This window comes from Delphinus delphis, chromosome 14, assembly GCF_949987515.2.
Source record: "Delphinus delphis chromosome 14, mDelDel1.2, whole genome shotgun sequence".
Taxonomy (NCBI): domain Eukaryota; kingdom Metazoa; phylum Chordata; class Mammalia; order Artiodactyla; family Delphinidae; genus Delphinus; species Delphinus delphis.
Window position 1 is genome coordinate 59,826,301 of NC_082696.1, and position 17,679 is coordinate 59,843,979.

Genomic DNA, 17,679 nt, shown 5'->3' on the forward strand with positions numbered 1-17,679 from the left:
CAGCTATACATATACATATATCCCCATATCTCCTCCCTCTTGGGTCTCCCTCCCATCCTCCCTATCCCACCCCTCTAGGTGGTCACAAAGCACAGAGCTGATCTCCCTGTGCTGTGCGGCTGCTTCCCACTAGCTATCTATTTTATATTTGGTAGTGTATATATGTCCATGCCACTCTCTCATTTCGTCCCAGCTTACCCTTCCCCCTCCCCACGTCCTCAAGTCTGTTCTCTACGTATGCGTCTTTATTCCTGTCCTGCCTCTAGGTTCTTCAGAACCTTTTTTTTTCTTTTTTAGATAACATATATGTGTTAACATACGGTATTTGTTTTTCTCTTTCTTACTTCACTCTGTATCCATTCACCTTTCTACAAATAACTCAGTTTCCTTTCTTTTTATGGCTGAGTAATACTCCACTGTATATAAGTGCCACATCTTCTTTATCCTTTCATCTGTCGATGGACACTTAGGTGGCTTCCATGTCCTGGCTATTGTAAATAGTCCTGCAATGAACACTGTAGTACATGACTCGTTTTGAATTATGGTTTTCTCAGGGTATATGCCCAGTAGTGGGATGGCTGGGTCGTACGGTAGTTCTATTTTTAGTTTTTTAAGGAACCTCCATACTGTTCTCCATAGTGGCTGTACCAATTTACATTCCCACCAACAGTGTAAGAGGGTTCCCTTTTCTCCACACCCTCTCCAGCATTTATTGTTTGTAGATTTTTTTAATGATGGCCATTCTGACTGGTGTGAGGTGATACCTCATTGTAGTTTTGATTTGCATTTCTCTAATGATTAATGATGTTGAGCATCCTTTCACGTGTTTGTTGGCAATCTGTATATCTTCTTTGGAGAAATGTCTATTTAGGTCTTCTGCCCATTTTTGGATTGGGTTGTTTGTTTTTTTGATATTGAGCTGCATGAGCTGCTTGTATATTTTGGAGATTAACCCTTCATCAGTTGCTTTGTTTGCAAATATTTTCTCCCATTCTGAGGGTTGTCTTTTTGTCTTGTTTATGGTTTCCTTTGCTGTGCAAAAGCTTTTAAGTTTCATTAGGTCCCATTTGTTTATATTCGTTTTATATCCATTTCTCTAGGAGGTGAGTAAAAAAGGATCTTGCTGTGATTTATGTCATAGAGTGTTCTGCCTATGTTTTCCTCGAAGAGTGTTATTATGGTGTCTGGCCTTACATTTAGGCCTTTAATCCATTTTGAGTTTATTTTTGTGTATGATGTTAGAGAGTGTTCTACTTTCATTCTTTTACACATAGCTGTCCATTTTTCCCAGCACCAGTTATTGAAGAGGCTGTCTTTTCTCCATTGTATATTCTTGCCTCCTTTATCAAAAATAAGGTGAACATATGTATGTGGGTTTATCTCTGGACTTTGTATCCTGTTCCATTGATCTGTATTTCTGTTTTTGTGCCAGTACCTCACTGTCTTGATTACTGTAGCTTTCTAGTATAGTCTAAAGTCTGGGAGCCTGATTCCTCCAGCTCCGTTTTTCTTTCTCAAGATTGTGTTGGCTATTTGGGGTCTTTTTTTGTGTTTCCATACAAATTGTGAAATTTTTTGTTCTAGTTCTGTGAAAAATGCCATTGGTAGTTTGATAGGGATTGCATTGAATCTGTCAATTGCTTTGGGTAGTATAGTCATTTTCACCATGTTGATTCTTCCAATCCAAGAACATGGTATATCTTTCCATCTGTTTGCATCATCTTTAACTTCTCTCATCAGTGTTTTATAATTTTCTGCATACAGATCTTTTGTCTCCTTAGGTAGGTTTATTACTAGGTATTTTATTCTTTTTGTTGCAGTGTTAAATAGGAGTGTTTCCTTAATTTCTCTTTCAGATTTTTCATCATTAGTGTATAGGAATGCCAGAGATTTCTGTGCATTAATTTTGTATCCTGCTACTTTACCAAATTCATTGATTAGCTCTAGTAGTTTTCTGGTAGCATCTTTAGGTTTCTCTATGTATAGTATCATGTCATCTGCAAACCGTGACAGCTTTACTTCTTCTTTTCTGATTTGGATTCCTTTTATTTCTTTCTTTTTCTTCTCTGATTGCTGTGGCTAAAAGTTCCAAAACTATGTTGAATAATAGTGGTGAGAGTAGACAACCTTGTCTTGTTCCTGATCTTAGAGGAAATGGTTTCAGTTTTTCACGATTGAGAACAATGTTGGCTGTGGGTTTGTCATATAAGGCCTTTATTATGTTGAGGTAAGTTCCCTCTATGCCTCCTTTCTGGAGGGTTTTTATCATAAATTGATGTTGAATTTTGTTGAAAGCTTTTTCTGCATCTATTGAGGTGATCATATGGTTTTTCTCCTTCAATTTGTTAATATGGTGTATCACGTTGATTGATTTGCATATATTGAAGAATCCTTGCATTCCTGGAATAAACCCCACTTGATTATGGTGTATGATCCTTTTAATGTGCTGTTGGATTCTGTTTGCTAGTATTTTGTTGAGGATTTTTGCATCTGTGTTCATCAGTGATATTGGCCTTATTTTTCTTTTTTTGTGACATCTTTGTCTGGTTTTGGTATCAGGGTGATGGTGGCCTCATAGAATGAGTTTGGGAGTGTTCCTCTCTCTGCTATATTTTGGAAGAGTTCAAGAAGGATAGGTGTTAGCTCTTCTCTAAATGTTTGATAGAATTCGCCTGTGAAGCCATCTGGTCCTGGGCTTTTGTTTGTTGGAAGATTTTTAATCACAGTTTCAATTTCTATGCTTGTGATTGTGTTTCAATTTTTGTGCTTCTGATTGGTCTCTTTATATTTTCCATTTCTTCCTGGTTCAGTCTTGGGAGGTTGTGCTTTTCTAAAAATTTGTCCGTTTCTTCCAGGTTGTCCATTTTACTGGCATATAGTTGCTTGTAGTAATCTCTCGTGATCTTTTGTATTTCAGCAATGTCAGTTGTTACTTCTTATTCATTTCTAATTCTGTTGACTTGAGTCTTCTCCCTTTTTTTCTTGATGAGTCTGCCTAATGGTTTATCAATGTTGTTTATCTTCTCAAAGTACCAGCTTTTAGTTTTATTGATCTTTGCTATTGTTTCCTTCATTTATTTTTCATTTATTTCTATTCTAATCTTTATGATTTCTTTCCTTTTGCTAACTTTGGGGTTTGTTTTGTTCTTCTCTTTCTAATTGCTGTAGGTGTACGGTTAGGTTGTTTACTTGAGATGTTTCTTGTTTCTTGAAGTAGGATTTTATTGCTATAAACTTCCCTCTTAGAACTGCTTTTGCTGTATCCCATAGGTTTTGGGTCATCGTGGTTTCTTTGTCATTTGTTTCTAAGTATTTTTTGATTTCCTCTTTGGTTTCTTAGTGATCACTTGGTCATTTAGTAGTGTATTGTTTAGCCTCCACGTGTTTTTATTTTTTACAGCTTTTTTTCTGTAATTGATATCTAGTCTCATAGTGTTGTTGACAGAAAAGATACATGGTACGATTTCAGTTTTCTTAAATTTACCAAGACTTGATTTGTGACCCAAGATATGATCTATCCTGGAGAATGTTCCTTGAGCACTTGACAAGAAAGTATATTCTGTTGTTTTTGGATGGAATGTTCTGTAAATATCAGTTATGTCCATCTTGTTTATTGCATCATTTAAAGCTTGTGTTGCTTTATTTTCATTTTGAATGATCTGTCCATTGGTTAAAGTGGGGTGTTAAAGTCCCCCACTGTTATTGTGTTCCTGTCGATTTCCCTTTTTATGGCTGTTAGCATTTGCCTTATGTATTGAGGTGCTCCTATGTTGGGTGCATAAATATTTACAATTGTTATATCTTCTTCTTGGTTTGATCCTTTCATCATTATATAGTGTCTTTCTTTGTCTCTTGTAATAGTCTTTTTTTTTAAGTCTATTTTGTCTGATATGAGAATTGCTACTCCAGTTCTCCATTTGCATGGAATGTCTTTTTCCATCCCCTCACTTTCAGTCTGTATGTGTCCCTAGGTCTGAAGTGGGTCTCTTGTAGACAGCATATATACAGGTCTTGTTTTTGTATCCATTCAGCCAGTCTATGTCTTTTGGTTGGAGCATTCAATCCATTTACATCTAAGGTAGTTATCGATATGTATGTTCCTCTTACCATTTTCTTAATTATTTTGGGTTTGTTGTAGGTCTTTTCCTTCTCTTGTGTTTCCTGCCTAGAGAAGTTCGTTTAGCATTTGTTGTAAAGCTGATTTGGTGGTGCTGAATTCTCTTAGCTTTTACCTGTCTGTAAAGGTTTTAATTTCTCTGTCGAATCTGAATGTGATCCTTGCTGGGTAGAGTAATCTTGGTTTTAGGTTTTTCCCTTTAATCACTTTAAATATGTCCTGCTACTCCCTTCTGGCTTGCAGAGTTTTCTGCTGAAAGATCAGCTGTTAACCTTATGGGGTTCTCTTGTATGTTAATGGTTGCTTTTCCCTTGTATTTTTAATATTTTTTCTTTGTATTAGTTTGATTAATGTGTATCTTGGCATGTTTCTCCTTGGATTTATCCTGTGTGGGACTCTGTGCCTCCTGGACTTGCTTGACTATTTCTTTTCCCATATTAGGGAAGTTTTCAACTACAATCTCTTCAAATATTTTCTCAGTCCCTTTCTTTTTCTCTTTTTCTGGGACCCCTATAATTCAAATGTTGCTGCGTTTAATGTTATCCCAGAGGTCTCTGAGACTGTCCTCAATTCTTTTCATTCTTTTTTCTTTATTCTTCTCTACAGTAGTTATTTCCAGTATTTTATCTTCCAGGTCACTTATCTGTTCCTCTGCCTCAGTTATTCTGCTATTAGTACCTTCTAGAGAATTTTTAATTTCATTTATTGTGTTGTTCATCATTGTTTGTTTGCTCTTTAGTTCTTCTAGGTCCTTCTTAAACGTTTCTTGTATTTTCTCCATTCTGTTTCCAAGATTTTGTATCATCTTGACTGTCATTACTCTGAATTCTTTTTCAGGTAGACTGCCTATTTCCTCTTCATCTGTTTGATATGGTGGGTTTTTACCTTGCTCCTTCACGTGCTGCATATTTCTCTGTCTTCTCATTTTGCTTAACTTACTGTGTTTGGGGTCTCCTTTTCGCAGTCTGCAGTTCATAGTTCCTGTTGTTTTTGGAGTCTGCCCCCACTGGCTAAGGTTGGTTCAGTGGATTGTGTAGGCTTCCTGTTGGAGGGGACTAGTGCCTGTGTTCTGGTGGATGAAGCTGGATCTTATCTTTGTGGTGGGCAGATCTGCATCCAGTGGTGTGTTTTGGGGTGTCTGTGACCTTGTTATGATTTTAGGCAGCCTCTCTGCTAATGGGTGGGGTTGTGTTCCTGTCCTGCTAGTTGTTTGACATAAGATATCCAGCACTGTAGCTTGCTGGTCGTTGAGTGGAACTGAGTCTTAGCTTTGACATGGAGATCTCTGGGAGAGCTTTCGCTGTTTGACATTATGTGGAGCCGGGAGGTCTCTGGTGGACCAGTGTCCTGAACTCGGCTCTCCCACCTCAGAGGCACAGGCCTGACATCTGTCCGGTGCACAAAGACTCTGTCAGGCACACTGCTCAGAGGAAAAGGGACAAAAATAGAAAGAAAGAAAGAAAAGAAAAGAAAGTTCTTAAAATAAAGAATTAAAAAATGATTTAAAAAATTAGAAGTATTAAAATGAAGAAAGAAAGGAGGGAGCAACCAAACCAAAAAGCAAATCCACCAGTGATAATAAGAGCTACAAAGTATACCAAAAAGAAAAAAACGGACAGACAGAACCCTAGGACAAATGGTGAAAGCAAAGCTGTACAGACAGAATCACACAAAGAAGCATGCACATACACGCTCTCAAAAAGAGAAGAAGGAAAGAAATATATGTATCTATATATTAAAAAAAGTAAAAAGGAAGAGAGCAATCAAATCAATAAACAAATCTACCAATGATAATAAACTCTAAAGATTAAACTAAGATAAACATAAAACCAGAAACAAATTAGACGAGAAAGCAAACTCTAGGTCTACAGTTGCTCCCAAAGTGCACCGCCTCAATTTTGGGATGATTTGTTGTCTATTCACTTATTCCACAGATGCAGGATACATCAAGTTGATTGTGGAGATTAATCTGCTGCCCTGAGGCTGCTGAGAGTAGTTTCCCTTTCTCATTTTTGTTCACACGGCTCCTGGGGTTCAGCTTTGGATTTGGACCCACCTCTGTGTGTAGGTCGCCTGAGGGCGTCTGTTCTTTGCTCAGACATTACGGGGTTAAAGGAGCAGCTGACTAGGGGGCTCTGGCTCACTCAGGCTGCGGGGAGGTTAAGGAATGCGGGGGAGCCTGTGGCAGCAGAGGCCAGCATGACATTGCACCAGCCTGAGGCATACCATGTGTTCTCCCGTGGGAGTTGTCCCTGGATCACGGAGCCCTGGCAGTGGCAGGCTGCACAGGCTCCTGGGAGGGGAGGTGTGAATAGTGACCTGTGCTTGCACAGAAGTTTCTTGGTGGCTACAGCAGCGTTTTTAGCATTTCATGGCTGTCTCTGGTGTCTGCGCTGGTAGCCGTGGCACATGCCCGTCTCAGGAGCTCGTTTAGGCCGTGCTCTGAATCCCCTCTCCTCACACACCCTGAAACAATGGTCTCTTGCCTCTTAGGCAGGTCCAGAGTTTTTACTGAACTCCCTCCTGGCTAGCTGTGGCGCACTAGCCCCCTTCAGGCTTTGTTCATGCAGCCAATCCCAGTTCTCTCCCTGGGATCTGACCTCCGAAGCCTGAGCCTCAGCTCCCAGCCCTCACCCATCCTGGCGGGTGACCATACAAGTCTCTCGGGCTGGTTAGTGCTGATTGGCACCGATCCTTTTTGCAGGAATCTCCCCGCTTTGCCCTCCGCACCCCTGTTGCTGTGCTCTCCTCCGCGGCTTCGAAGCTTTCCCCCTCCGCCACCCGCAGTCTCCGCCCGTGAAGGGGCTTCCTAGTGTGTGGAAACCTTTCCTCCTTCACAGCTCCCTTCCACTGGTGTAGGTCCCGTCCCTATTCTTTTGTCTCTGTTTATTCTTTTTTCTTTTGCCCTACCCAGGTACATGGGGAGTTTCTTGCCTTTTGGGAAGTCTGAGGTCTTCTGCCAGCGTTCAGTAGGTGTTCTGTGGGAGTCGTTCCACGTGTAGATGTATTTCTGATGTATTTGTGGGGAGGAAGGTGATCTCCATGTCCTACTCCTCCGCCATCTTAAGGTCTCCTGTAGTTGTAAATTATTAATTATTTAGGTAATAAACATATCCTTTACCTCAATACCTACTTTTCAATGCATTAATAATACGAAAATACATATATGTGTATGTGTATATGTGTAAGCACTTATATACTTACATGTGAACATATAAAGGTGTACACAAACATATGATTTCCTCTCTCATGTGGACTGTATTTCAAATAATATATTCTTAGAGCAATACTCAGATGAAATTACTCTGACAGGTTCAAATTTTGGTATCCGTTACCTTGGTTTACTCTATTTCATGCCAAAAAACAATTGTACATGGTTATTTTTTCAGTATTTGTTAAAGGAATAATGTTTTAAAGGCTTTATTTGTTAGAAATATGGGTAAAGATTTTCTGGTGTTTCCTGTCTTGTATTTTTTTCTTTGAAGTGATGTTGCATTGTTGCTCTTCAGGTGGCCAAATTAAGAAAATCTATTAAATGGTACTTGGGAGGATTGAAACTTTTTTAAGCTAATGTCTATCACTGCTCGTATAAGAAAGGAATTGTTTTCAAAGTTTTATTTGCAAAACATTTGCTTTTAACTGTTATTTTGCAGTTTTGTTATGTTAATTTAAAGGTATACAGTCACTTTCCTCCTTCTGAATTACTAAAATCTACTGTAGTTTTAAACAGAATTTATCTTATTCCATTTTTAGAACAAGTTATATATAGTCATCAGTTTATGAATCTGGCAGGTGACAATTTAACCAATGTCAGCCTATTTGAAGAACATTGTGAAAATCTTCTTTGTGATTTAATAAACCTGTCCCTCAACAGGTATGATAAGGTAATGTTTTAAGAGTTCATTTGCACTTTTGGTATTTAATGGCAATAGTCAGTACTTAATGCATGTGGTTTGACCCATAAGAATCTAAAATGGCTTACTTGTTCATTCTTCTAATTTTATATTTATTTTTATTTGGGAGGTGGTTGGGAAAAGAATTTGAGGTAAACATTTAAAACAGGCTGGAATTAGTGTTTTAGAGCTGTTTTAAAAAAAATAGCCTTTTCCATTTGTCAAAAATAAATAAAAACAGAATGTTCATGATAATGATTGGAAATTTAATTTCTGTTCAAATAGATACCAGCCCTTTAATAATCTATTGTTTTGTTGTTATATAATAAAATAAATGAGTACTTAGCTAAAGTTAGTTGACATATTTAAAGAGAGGTTTTGTTTGGTTGTCTTCATAAAAGGTCTAGAATCATGGGGGAAATTACATGTTTTTACTAAATTGCTTATCATAGTGTTTAATGCAGACAGTGATTTGAAAGTGCTATGGTATTCATTTATTTTCAAGCAATGGAAATTTGTTGACAATAATCACTTATTTCAGGTTACAAGCATAAATGTTACCTATGGGAAATTGGGATTTATAATTTTTTTAAATTTAGATTGTGTTTTATGTATTTATTTTTAATATTGTTTAAATCTAGTCTATGTATTTACAACTAATATAATTAGTAGATTGACCAGATATGATATAGTAATGTCTTTACTGTTTTTTTTTTTTTTTTACTGTGTATTATGTTAGAAAAGTGTATGTAGTATGTGAAATAATGAACACATTATGAATTTCAGAAGTCTGGCTATACTTACAGTGCATATTCTCTGTATTATTTGGGGCCATTGAGGGTATATTTGTTATAAAAATGGTAAAGTTGCCTAACCTTTATAAATTCCTAATAATTGTACTTGTTCTTACAAAAAAATTTAGTCTGCATTACAGAGAATCAAAATTTATTTTCTAATCATTTTCTTAGAAGTCTTTTTATTTGGCTGATAGATTAGATCAAGGTTTAGAAACCATGGCCCTGCAGCCAAATCTAGCACACCACCTGTTTTTATACGTAAAATTTTACTGGAACACAGTCCCATCCTTTTTATCCATTATCTGTGACTGATGTAGAACAATGGCAGAGTTGAATAGTTGTTACAAAGACTATTTCACTATTAAAGCCTCAAATATTTACTATCTAGCCCTTTACAGAACAACTTTGCTGGCCATTGGGCTAGATGATTAAAGCAGAGGTTTTTTTTAAGTTGAAAATAAAATTCATTGTGTACTTTTGTTTTTTAAATGGAAATTTATTTTAAAAGTTAATGAAATGGTATGATTTTTTATAAACAATTTTATGTAATTGAGCATAAATTTTAAGTCATCTAAATCATTCTTTTAAAACATTTGGGGAGATATGTGGCATGTAAAGTTCTGCTGTCTTATAAGTTACTCTTTTTGGGTCTTTCCTGCAGGTTAGGCCTTCTGAAGCATTAATGAGTCACCATTGCCCCTGTCCATGCATTAAAGAATTATGGGTTCTACTCATTCATCTCCTCAACCACAGGAGTAAATGGTCTCTCTCAGAAGTAAGTTATAAAATTGATGTTAGTTATTGGTACTAGCTCTTACACTGAATTCATGCAGTGGTTTTGTCAAAGAAAAATCTTACGAAGTATTTCTTTATAATAAGACAACCACCACCACCAAACAGAGCATTAACTGAATACTAAATACCTACTATTTTTTTAACCCTAAATTGGTAATATGAAACATCTAGGGGAAGTACAAGATTTGACTGTTTTATTTTCTCAAGTTCTTTTTTTTTTCTGTCAAGAATCTTTGAGACCATACTTAAAAACCCTCTAGTAATCAGGAAATATTTTAGTTAGGAAATGAGGTAGATTTAGATTTGTGGAGAAATAAAGCACAGGTTTTTATTAATCCATTTTACAGTATCTTATTTCAAGGAGAGAGAAAGATAAACACAAAGGGGAAGGTGGGAAATTTTACTTCACCTCATTTTGATCAAGTCTTCAGAATGGGGCTTTTATTTTATTTCAAGTGTTCTGGATTAGTAGAAAAAGAGAAATATTCATATGCAGAAGTAAATACAAATAATTCACTGTGAAATGATACTTAAAATGGTTTATATGTTCTTATCCAGTTAGGAGTTTAAAATAATTTCTTCCTATATACATTTTCAAGAATTTATCCATAAATTAAAAAAACTTCTCTGTAGCTCTTCAGGTCATAAGCTCAATTCTAATATTTTAAAAATTTCTTTAAAGACACTACAAATTCAGGGAAATGTAAACGGATAGAACAATGAGTTACCACTCCTATTAGAATGACCAAAATTGGGAACACTGACAACTCTAAATGCTGATGAGAATGTGGAGCAACAGGAACTCTCATTCATTGCTGGTGGGAATGCAGAATGGTACAGCCACTTTGGAAGACATTTTGCTTGTTTCTTACAAAACTAAACATAGTTTTAGCATATGGATCCAGCAATTGTGCTGGTATTTATACAGTGAAAACTCATGTCAACACAAAAACCTGCACATGCATGTTTATAGCAGCTTTATTCATAATTGCCAAAACTTGGAAGCAACCAAGATATCCTTCAGTAGGTAAATGGATAAACTGTGGTATATCCAGACAATGAAATATTATTCATCACTAAAAAGAATGAGCTATCAAGCCATAAAAAGACATGGAGGAACCTTAAATGCATATAACCAAGTGAAAGAAACCAATCTAAAAGGCTACACACTGTATGATTCCAACTATATGACATTCTGTGAAAGCTAAAGCTATGAAAACAGTAAAAAGATTAGTGGTTTCTGAGGGTGGGCAGAACACAGGGCACTTTTAGGACAGTGAAAATTATCTGTATAATTTTAATAATAACTTTTTGGAGGTTTATAATACTATATTTTGAGTTATTTTAGTAGTAAATTTACTAGGTATAAGTAAAATAAAGTAAATTTACTATGTATAAATTTAACGCATTTTTACTTATTGAGTAAGAAAGTTGTTTTTCCGTGACATTTTGGTTTGTCAGTAACATTAAGCTTTCCACAGTGAGACTTAAATATTACACAGTCTCAGCAATATTTTCCTTTGATTATTTTCCAGGATGTTTTATTTCATTTATGTGGTAAACATAGATTTTTCCATTTTCTGCAGTTTATCTTTAAGAATTTTATATTTTTTAGAATTGTTCTTATTTTATAAATTTTAGACTTGAAAGTGTAAACTACATAGAATTAATTAAGGCATGTTCATACTTGTTGCCCTGAGTCTTTTTCTAGATTTTAAGCAGAAAAGTAGACATAATTTAAAATACTATATTATAGAAATTTGCATAGTAATATGTATTGTTTAACGTAAATGACTGTTATGCTTTTCATTTTATGTAGTAACCAGAGTTATTTGTCTTAAAATAATGGAAATCATAGGTCATTTCATTTTTTAAAACACAACTAAAATATATTATTCACAGATTTTGAAAGCTATTTTATTTTGAAAGTTAAATTAGAAGTTTCCATTCCTGACAGTAAGACAGTTTGACCTTTCTGCTAAAAAAATAATCATGCTGCATATCATATAATATCATATAATAAGCATTTTAGATGTGTCAGTGAACTTGTTGAAAGTAAGAAGTATTGAGGCCAAATACTAAATGTAGGTAGGAATTCAGGTCAGCTGAACCTTGAAGCTTAGAGGCAGTTGCTGAATTATATAAACTTGGAAAATTAGCTTTCATATATTATAAGGTCCAAGAATAGAAGACAAAGCTCAGAATCAACTCAAGTTGGTAACCTACTATACACCAACTACCCATAAATCTGGGCCCCCAAAAGAATGAACTAGAAACTCAACTAAATTTGTAAGGAAAATTGCCTGTCTTTAACTATGTTTCTTTGCAGTTTAAAATAGCTTCAGTGTATTTATCATAAGCCAGCACTCATACAGTTTTATAGCCTGAGTTCATGTTGCTTAGGTTGTACTAAAAATTTCAAGCCAGTGACTTCTAAGTAGCCTTGGACAATGGGTGGACGCTTAAACCCACATCTTCTCGTGTAACCTTCCCCAAAATATAAAATAGCAAGAACAAATAAAACTGCACAGAAAACATGTTGATAGCATACCTGCAAGATAAGAATGTTCAAAGCTGTAAATTAAAAGTAAAAGCTACCAAAGCACTACCACACCTTTCTGTCAAGCAAGGGCAGGCAGTCTGAGAAAAACTGCTCTGAGGAGAGAGGAACAGAGAGTTAGCAGCAGCCATAAAATTGGTCTAAAACCATTTCAAGAATGTGAAAAATACTGGAAAGGTTTTTTGTAGATCAGAAGAATAGGAACATAAAAGTGTGTGCAAAGCATGAGGCAGTCTTTGAAGGTAGAGCTTCTGGAGAATAAAAAGGCAAAAAGGGAGTGGTTCCCCCTTGGTGATTAGGTGGTGAAGGGGATAGGAAGTAAAAGCATAAAACAATGTCTCTTGTAAAATAAATTAAAAAAAACAACAACAAAGGATTCATACCTACTTCACACCACCACCACCACCAAAAAAAAAGAAATCTAGTAAAGAAATGGGACTTTGGTACATTGACAAAAGAGGGCTTCACTGAACTAGGAATCTTTTAGAGTAGTCCAAACCTGCAAAATGAAAAGAAGGAAACTAAACAAGTCTTTATAAAGCTACTACAAGGAAACAGAATTGATTTGATATACTTTAGCTGAGGATACCCTCTTCCCCAGAAACAACTGTAATGCAGAAGAAAATCCTAAGACAATACTCCAGACTGAATTAAGGAGATAAGCATTTGGGGCTATAAAAACAAAAACAAAAAAACAACTTGAATAAGATATTCAGATTTTAAAACAGAAAGACCAAAAGCTAGGAATTAATGAAAAGAATAAACTGAAGGCAGGAGAGAAATGGAAGAAAACATCATTATAAAATTGACTGAATTACAAAGTGCCCAAGGAGAATAGACTCAAGTGAAAATTTAATAAGGGGCATGGAAGAAAGGCAGGAAAATAACCAAGAGATTAAAAATGAGATAAAGAAAGGAATATAAATGGTTAGAGAGAAAATGGTTGAAATGGGAGATAAGCAAAGCAGAAATAACCATATGTATAAATGGAGTCCCCTAAAAAAAACCAAAACAATGGGATATAGCTAACACTCAAAATTATTATCCAAGAAAATATTCCAGAAGTAAAAGAAGACCCAAATCTACATATTGAAACGGCCTGCTTGATAAGTGGAAAGATTAATTCCAAATAATCCATCCTGAGACATATTGTAAAACTATTTGACTTCAGACATAGAGGAAATATCTTCCAGTCCTGAAGGAAATCTTCATATCCTCTAGGCAAAAAGGCTAAATTACTTAGAAAAGCTAAATAAGTTGACCTGCACTAGACTTCTTAAAAAAAACATAAAGCAAGGCAACAGTAGAGCATTTAAAAAGCCTCAAAACCCCTTCCTCCTTGTGAGGACACAGCAGACGTCTGTGACCTGGAAGAGGGCCATCATGTGACCATGCTGGCACCCTGATCTCGGACTTCCAGCCCAAGCATTGAATGAAATACCAGTATGGCACAATAGAACAAGCCCTCAGTTTAAAGAAAAGCAATGTAGGGACTTCCCTGGTGGCGCAGTGGTTAAGAATCTGTCTGCCAATGCAGGGGACACGGGTTCAAGCCCTGGTCCGGGAAGATCCCACATGCCGTGGAGCAACCAAGTCCGTGTGCCGCAACTACTGAGCCTGTGCTATAGAGCCCATGAGCCATAACTATTGGGCCCACGTGCCTAGAGCCCGTGCTCCACAACAAGAGAAGCCACCACAATGAGAAGCCTGCGCAACCGCAACAAAGAGTAGCCCCCACTCGCTGCAGCTAGAGAAAGCCCACGTGCACAGAAATGAAGACCCAACGCAGCCAAAAATAAATAAATAAATAAATTTATAAAAAGAAGAAAAGAAAAACGATTTAGTCCCATCTTTTGCTCTGTGGAGGTTATATGGGCTCTAACTATGACATCCCTTAATAGAATCTCAAGACCAAGAAAAATTAACCAAACAAAAAGGAATCAAAACAAAAAATTCCTTCTAAAACAACAAAGAAGCAAGTTAAAAATTACTCTTTGTACTATCAGACAGGCAATGGCTTTGGGGACCAAGATGGATGTGGATAAGCAGAGAAAGAAAAACTGAAAAAGCAATTGAAAGATTCAGGAGGAACAGGGAAGCTTTTCTCTTTCATTCACTCAGGAGTTAATGATATTGCAGGAGATGTGATCATTCCCCTGAATGCTGACAGCGGGCTAAGCTCTATATAGAACCTATTCTTAGGAGCTTTCCAGACTGCTGAAAGCAGAGATTTTTTTTTCTGTCTTGTACATGATTTTAAAAATTTATGATGTGTCAGTACTGATTTCTGTAATGCACTGTTTATTTTTTTAAAAGAACAAATTATGTGTGTGCATATATATACGTGTGCGCACACAAGCTTACATTCTTCCGAAAAGAAGTATTTAATTCCTTCTCTCTACTGCCTACCCTCCGTCCTATTCTTTGGAATGAGGGAGGGGAAGACTGAATGGGATTTCGAGTCTTCCCACTGAGAAAGGGACATTTTCTGGAACCAAGTCAGTGTTCAAAGGACTAATGCTCTAAGGAAATTGTCCAAAGGGGAGCAGCAGTTCAGGGTTATTAAGTTATTTTCAAATGTTGTCTGGACTGCTGCTGCTGACCTTTGTGGAGGCAACAAGGTGCTGCTTCCCAGGGGGACAGGATAGGAAGCAATTAGAGAAACCTAGGAGAGGATCAGGAATGTTTGGGAATTCACACGTAGCACAAATTATGTGGGAACTCCAAGAATGAAAATAAACTAATATGATTAAGGGCATATTTTTATCCCAGAAAATATTCTAAAATGTAACTAATACTGGCTATATCTGTATGAGTGCGTTCTTAAAAACTCAACACTCAGTACCTAGTAGATGTCATTTAGACTTAAATTTCAGGGAAGAAAAGGAAAACTAATGAGTATTTCTTGAGTGATATGTGTGAGTGGACATATATACATTTTCTACCTTATTTACTAGATGGATATCTGAGTAGCAATGAGAAAATTTCAGCTATGTCTTGGCTTTGAAATGACCATTCTCCAGTGAAAAGAGAATGGTAAAATGACTGATTCTAGGTGAGAGCATGCAAAATAAAAAGAGTCTGGAACCTTTTGTACCAGAAACTAACGAGGTGCTGAAAAAATGATGAGGACTTGTCAAAAGGGCACAAGGGCCAACATGAAGATCTCCCACACACCAAATCTGGGAATTTGAGCAAAAAAATAAATGATAGCAAAGGACTGTAATCTGTACAGTAAGGATTTGTGAGTCTTTAGTGATATAAATAAATGGAGAGAAGGGAAGCTCTTCCTAGTAAATGTAGAAGTAATATGGAATTTGAAAATACCACTTGACAACCCTCATAGTAATTGTTTCAGGCAAGAATCCTCAATGGCTGTCAAAAATATGATGAAAAGCACAATATTTACATAGCTTGATAAGTATCTCTGCACAGTATTTGTCTGTTACAAAGGGAGCAGTAACTTTGCAGTGCAGAACATCTAGCAGATACCACCTTAACCAAGATATCAAAGTTAACCAATAATAAAACAAGTTGATATTATGTACTCTCAATGTGACGCATTGAAAGAACAAAGATTTTTTTTGATAGTCCTGCCAAAAATGCATCGTGTGCATCTAATCATGAAGAAATACTAGTCAAACCTAAATAGCTGGCCTACTCAAGAACATCAGGGTCAGTCATGAAAGATAATCTGAACAACTGTTACAGATCAAAGAAAACTGAAGAAACATGGTAGATAAATGCAGCATGTGAGACTAGAGAGAATATCTGATATACTTCTATGTATAGTTCCAAGGGAGAGGAAGTAGAAAGTGGAACAGAAAAAATATGTGAAGAGAAAATGACTTAAAATCTTCTAATGTTAATGAAAGCTATCATATTAAAAAGCCCAATGAATTCCATCTAGGGCAAATAAAAAGAAAAACACACCATGATACATCATAGTGAAACTGCAGAACATTGGAGACAAAGAGAAGAGATTAAAAGCATTCACACAGAAAAATGCTATTTTCCAAAGAATGACAATTAGACTGTAAGCTGATTTCTCAACAGCAGTGGAGGCCAGTGGGAAATCTTCATTGTATTAAAACAAGGTAATTTTCAGTAAGAAATTCTTCATCCAGCAAAATCTTTCAAGACTGGGGTGAAACAATTTTCAATGAAGCAAAATTGAAGGGAATCCTGAAAGATAAGTTTTAGGCAGAAGAAGGAATAAAGTAAGTGGTAAATATTCTGTATAAATCAATAATATAATCTAATGGGATTAAAAATTACAATACATGGTAATACTGGCTTATAAATTGGGTAGGGCATAAATGAGTTAGAGTATTTTAAGGTCCTTGTTTTGTCTGAGAGAATTGCAAGATATATATTAACTTACCAAGATATTTGAATGTATGCTGTTGTTTCTAAGGTACCACTAAAAGAAGAGAGAGTAGGTTATTTAACTTACAAGCTAATAAAGGGGAAAATAGTGAAGTAGTCATCCCAAAAGAAGGCAAGAAGGAGGTATAGGTGGAAAAAATAGACGTATAAATAGAAGTACAGAATAAGATTGTCGGGCTTCCCTGGTGGCGCAGTGGTTGAGAGTCCGCCTGCCTATGCAGGGGACACGGGTTCATGCCCTGGTCCGGGAAGATCCCACATGCCGCAGAGCGGCTGGGCCCGTGAGCCATGGCCGCTGAGCCTGCGCATCCGGAGCCTGTGGTCTGCAACGGAAGAGGCCACAACAGTGAGAGGCCCACGTACCGCAAAAAAAAATAAAAAATAAAAAAAAAAAAGATGGTACGTTTAAAACTAAATATATGAGTTACATTACATTAACTGCAAATGCACTAATTGCTCATTTAAAACATATACTGTCAGACTGTAAGCTGTTTGTAAGAGAGAATCTAAAACAAAATTCAGAAGGATTTAGAATTGATAGAAAAAAGATATAAGAAAGGTAATGTATTAAACTAATATTGGAGAAAATTAAACTTAAAACCAACGAAAGCATTAAGTCATTTCATGCTGATTAAAGGTCCAATTCACCAGGAAGATAAAATATATTTAAATTTTATGTGGCTAGTAATATGCTGTTAAATGTAGAAAATAAACACTGACAGAACTACAAAGAGAAGAAATACACATATGCTTAGAAATACTGAAATGCATTTCTAAATAACCCATAGGTGAAAGAAGTTATAATGGAAATTATAAAATATCTTGAAGTAAATGATAACATACTACTAATTAAAGCTTTGGGACTACAGCTAAAGATATAATTAGTGGGAAATATATAACTTTAAATACAAATGTTAGAGGAAAAGAAGTTAAAATTAATGAGCTAAGAATTCATTATAAGAAGTTAGGGGAAATAATTCCTATATAGTAAACCCAAAGAAAATAAAAGGTAGTAAATAAGACTAACACAAATTTATGAAATTGAAAACAACAAAGATGATCAAAAAATTGAAAGATCAAAACAGCCAAAAGTTGGTTCTTCAAAAAAATTACTAAAATTGGCTAATC

The 17,679-nt window shown here is 36.0% G+C and overlaps 1 protein-coding gene across 1 annotated transcript in view; it reads left to right on the forward strand.

Annotated features, from left to right (window-relative positions):
- Nucleotides 1-17,679, forward strand: part of MMS22L (MMS22 like, DNA repair protein) — a 139,307-nt gene that overhangs the window by 15,174 nt on the left and 106,454 nt on the right. The window contains exons 8-9 of the mRNA XM_060030211.1: nucleotides 7,871-8,001; nucleotides 9,469-9,582. Coding sequence (XP_059886194.1) covers nucleotides 7,871-8,001; nucleotides 9,469-9,582 — 245 coding nt within the window. The remainder of the gene's footprint in view (nucleotides 1-7,870; nucleotides 8,002-9,468; nucleotides 9,583-17,679) is intronic.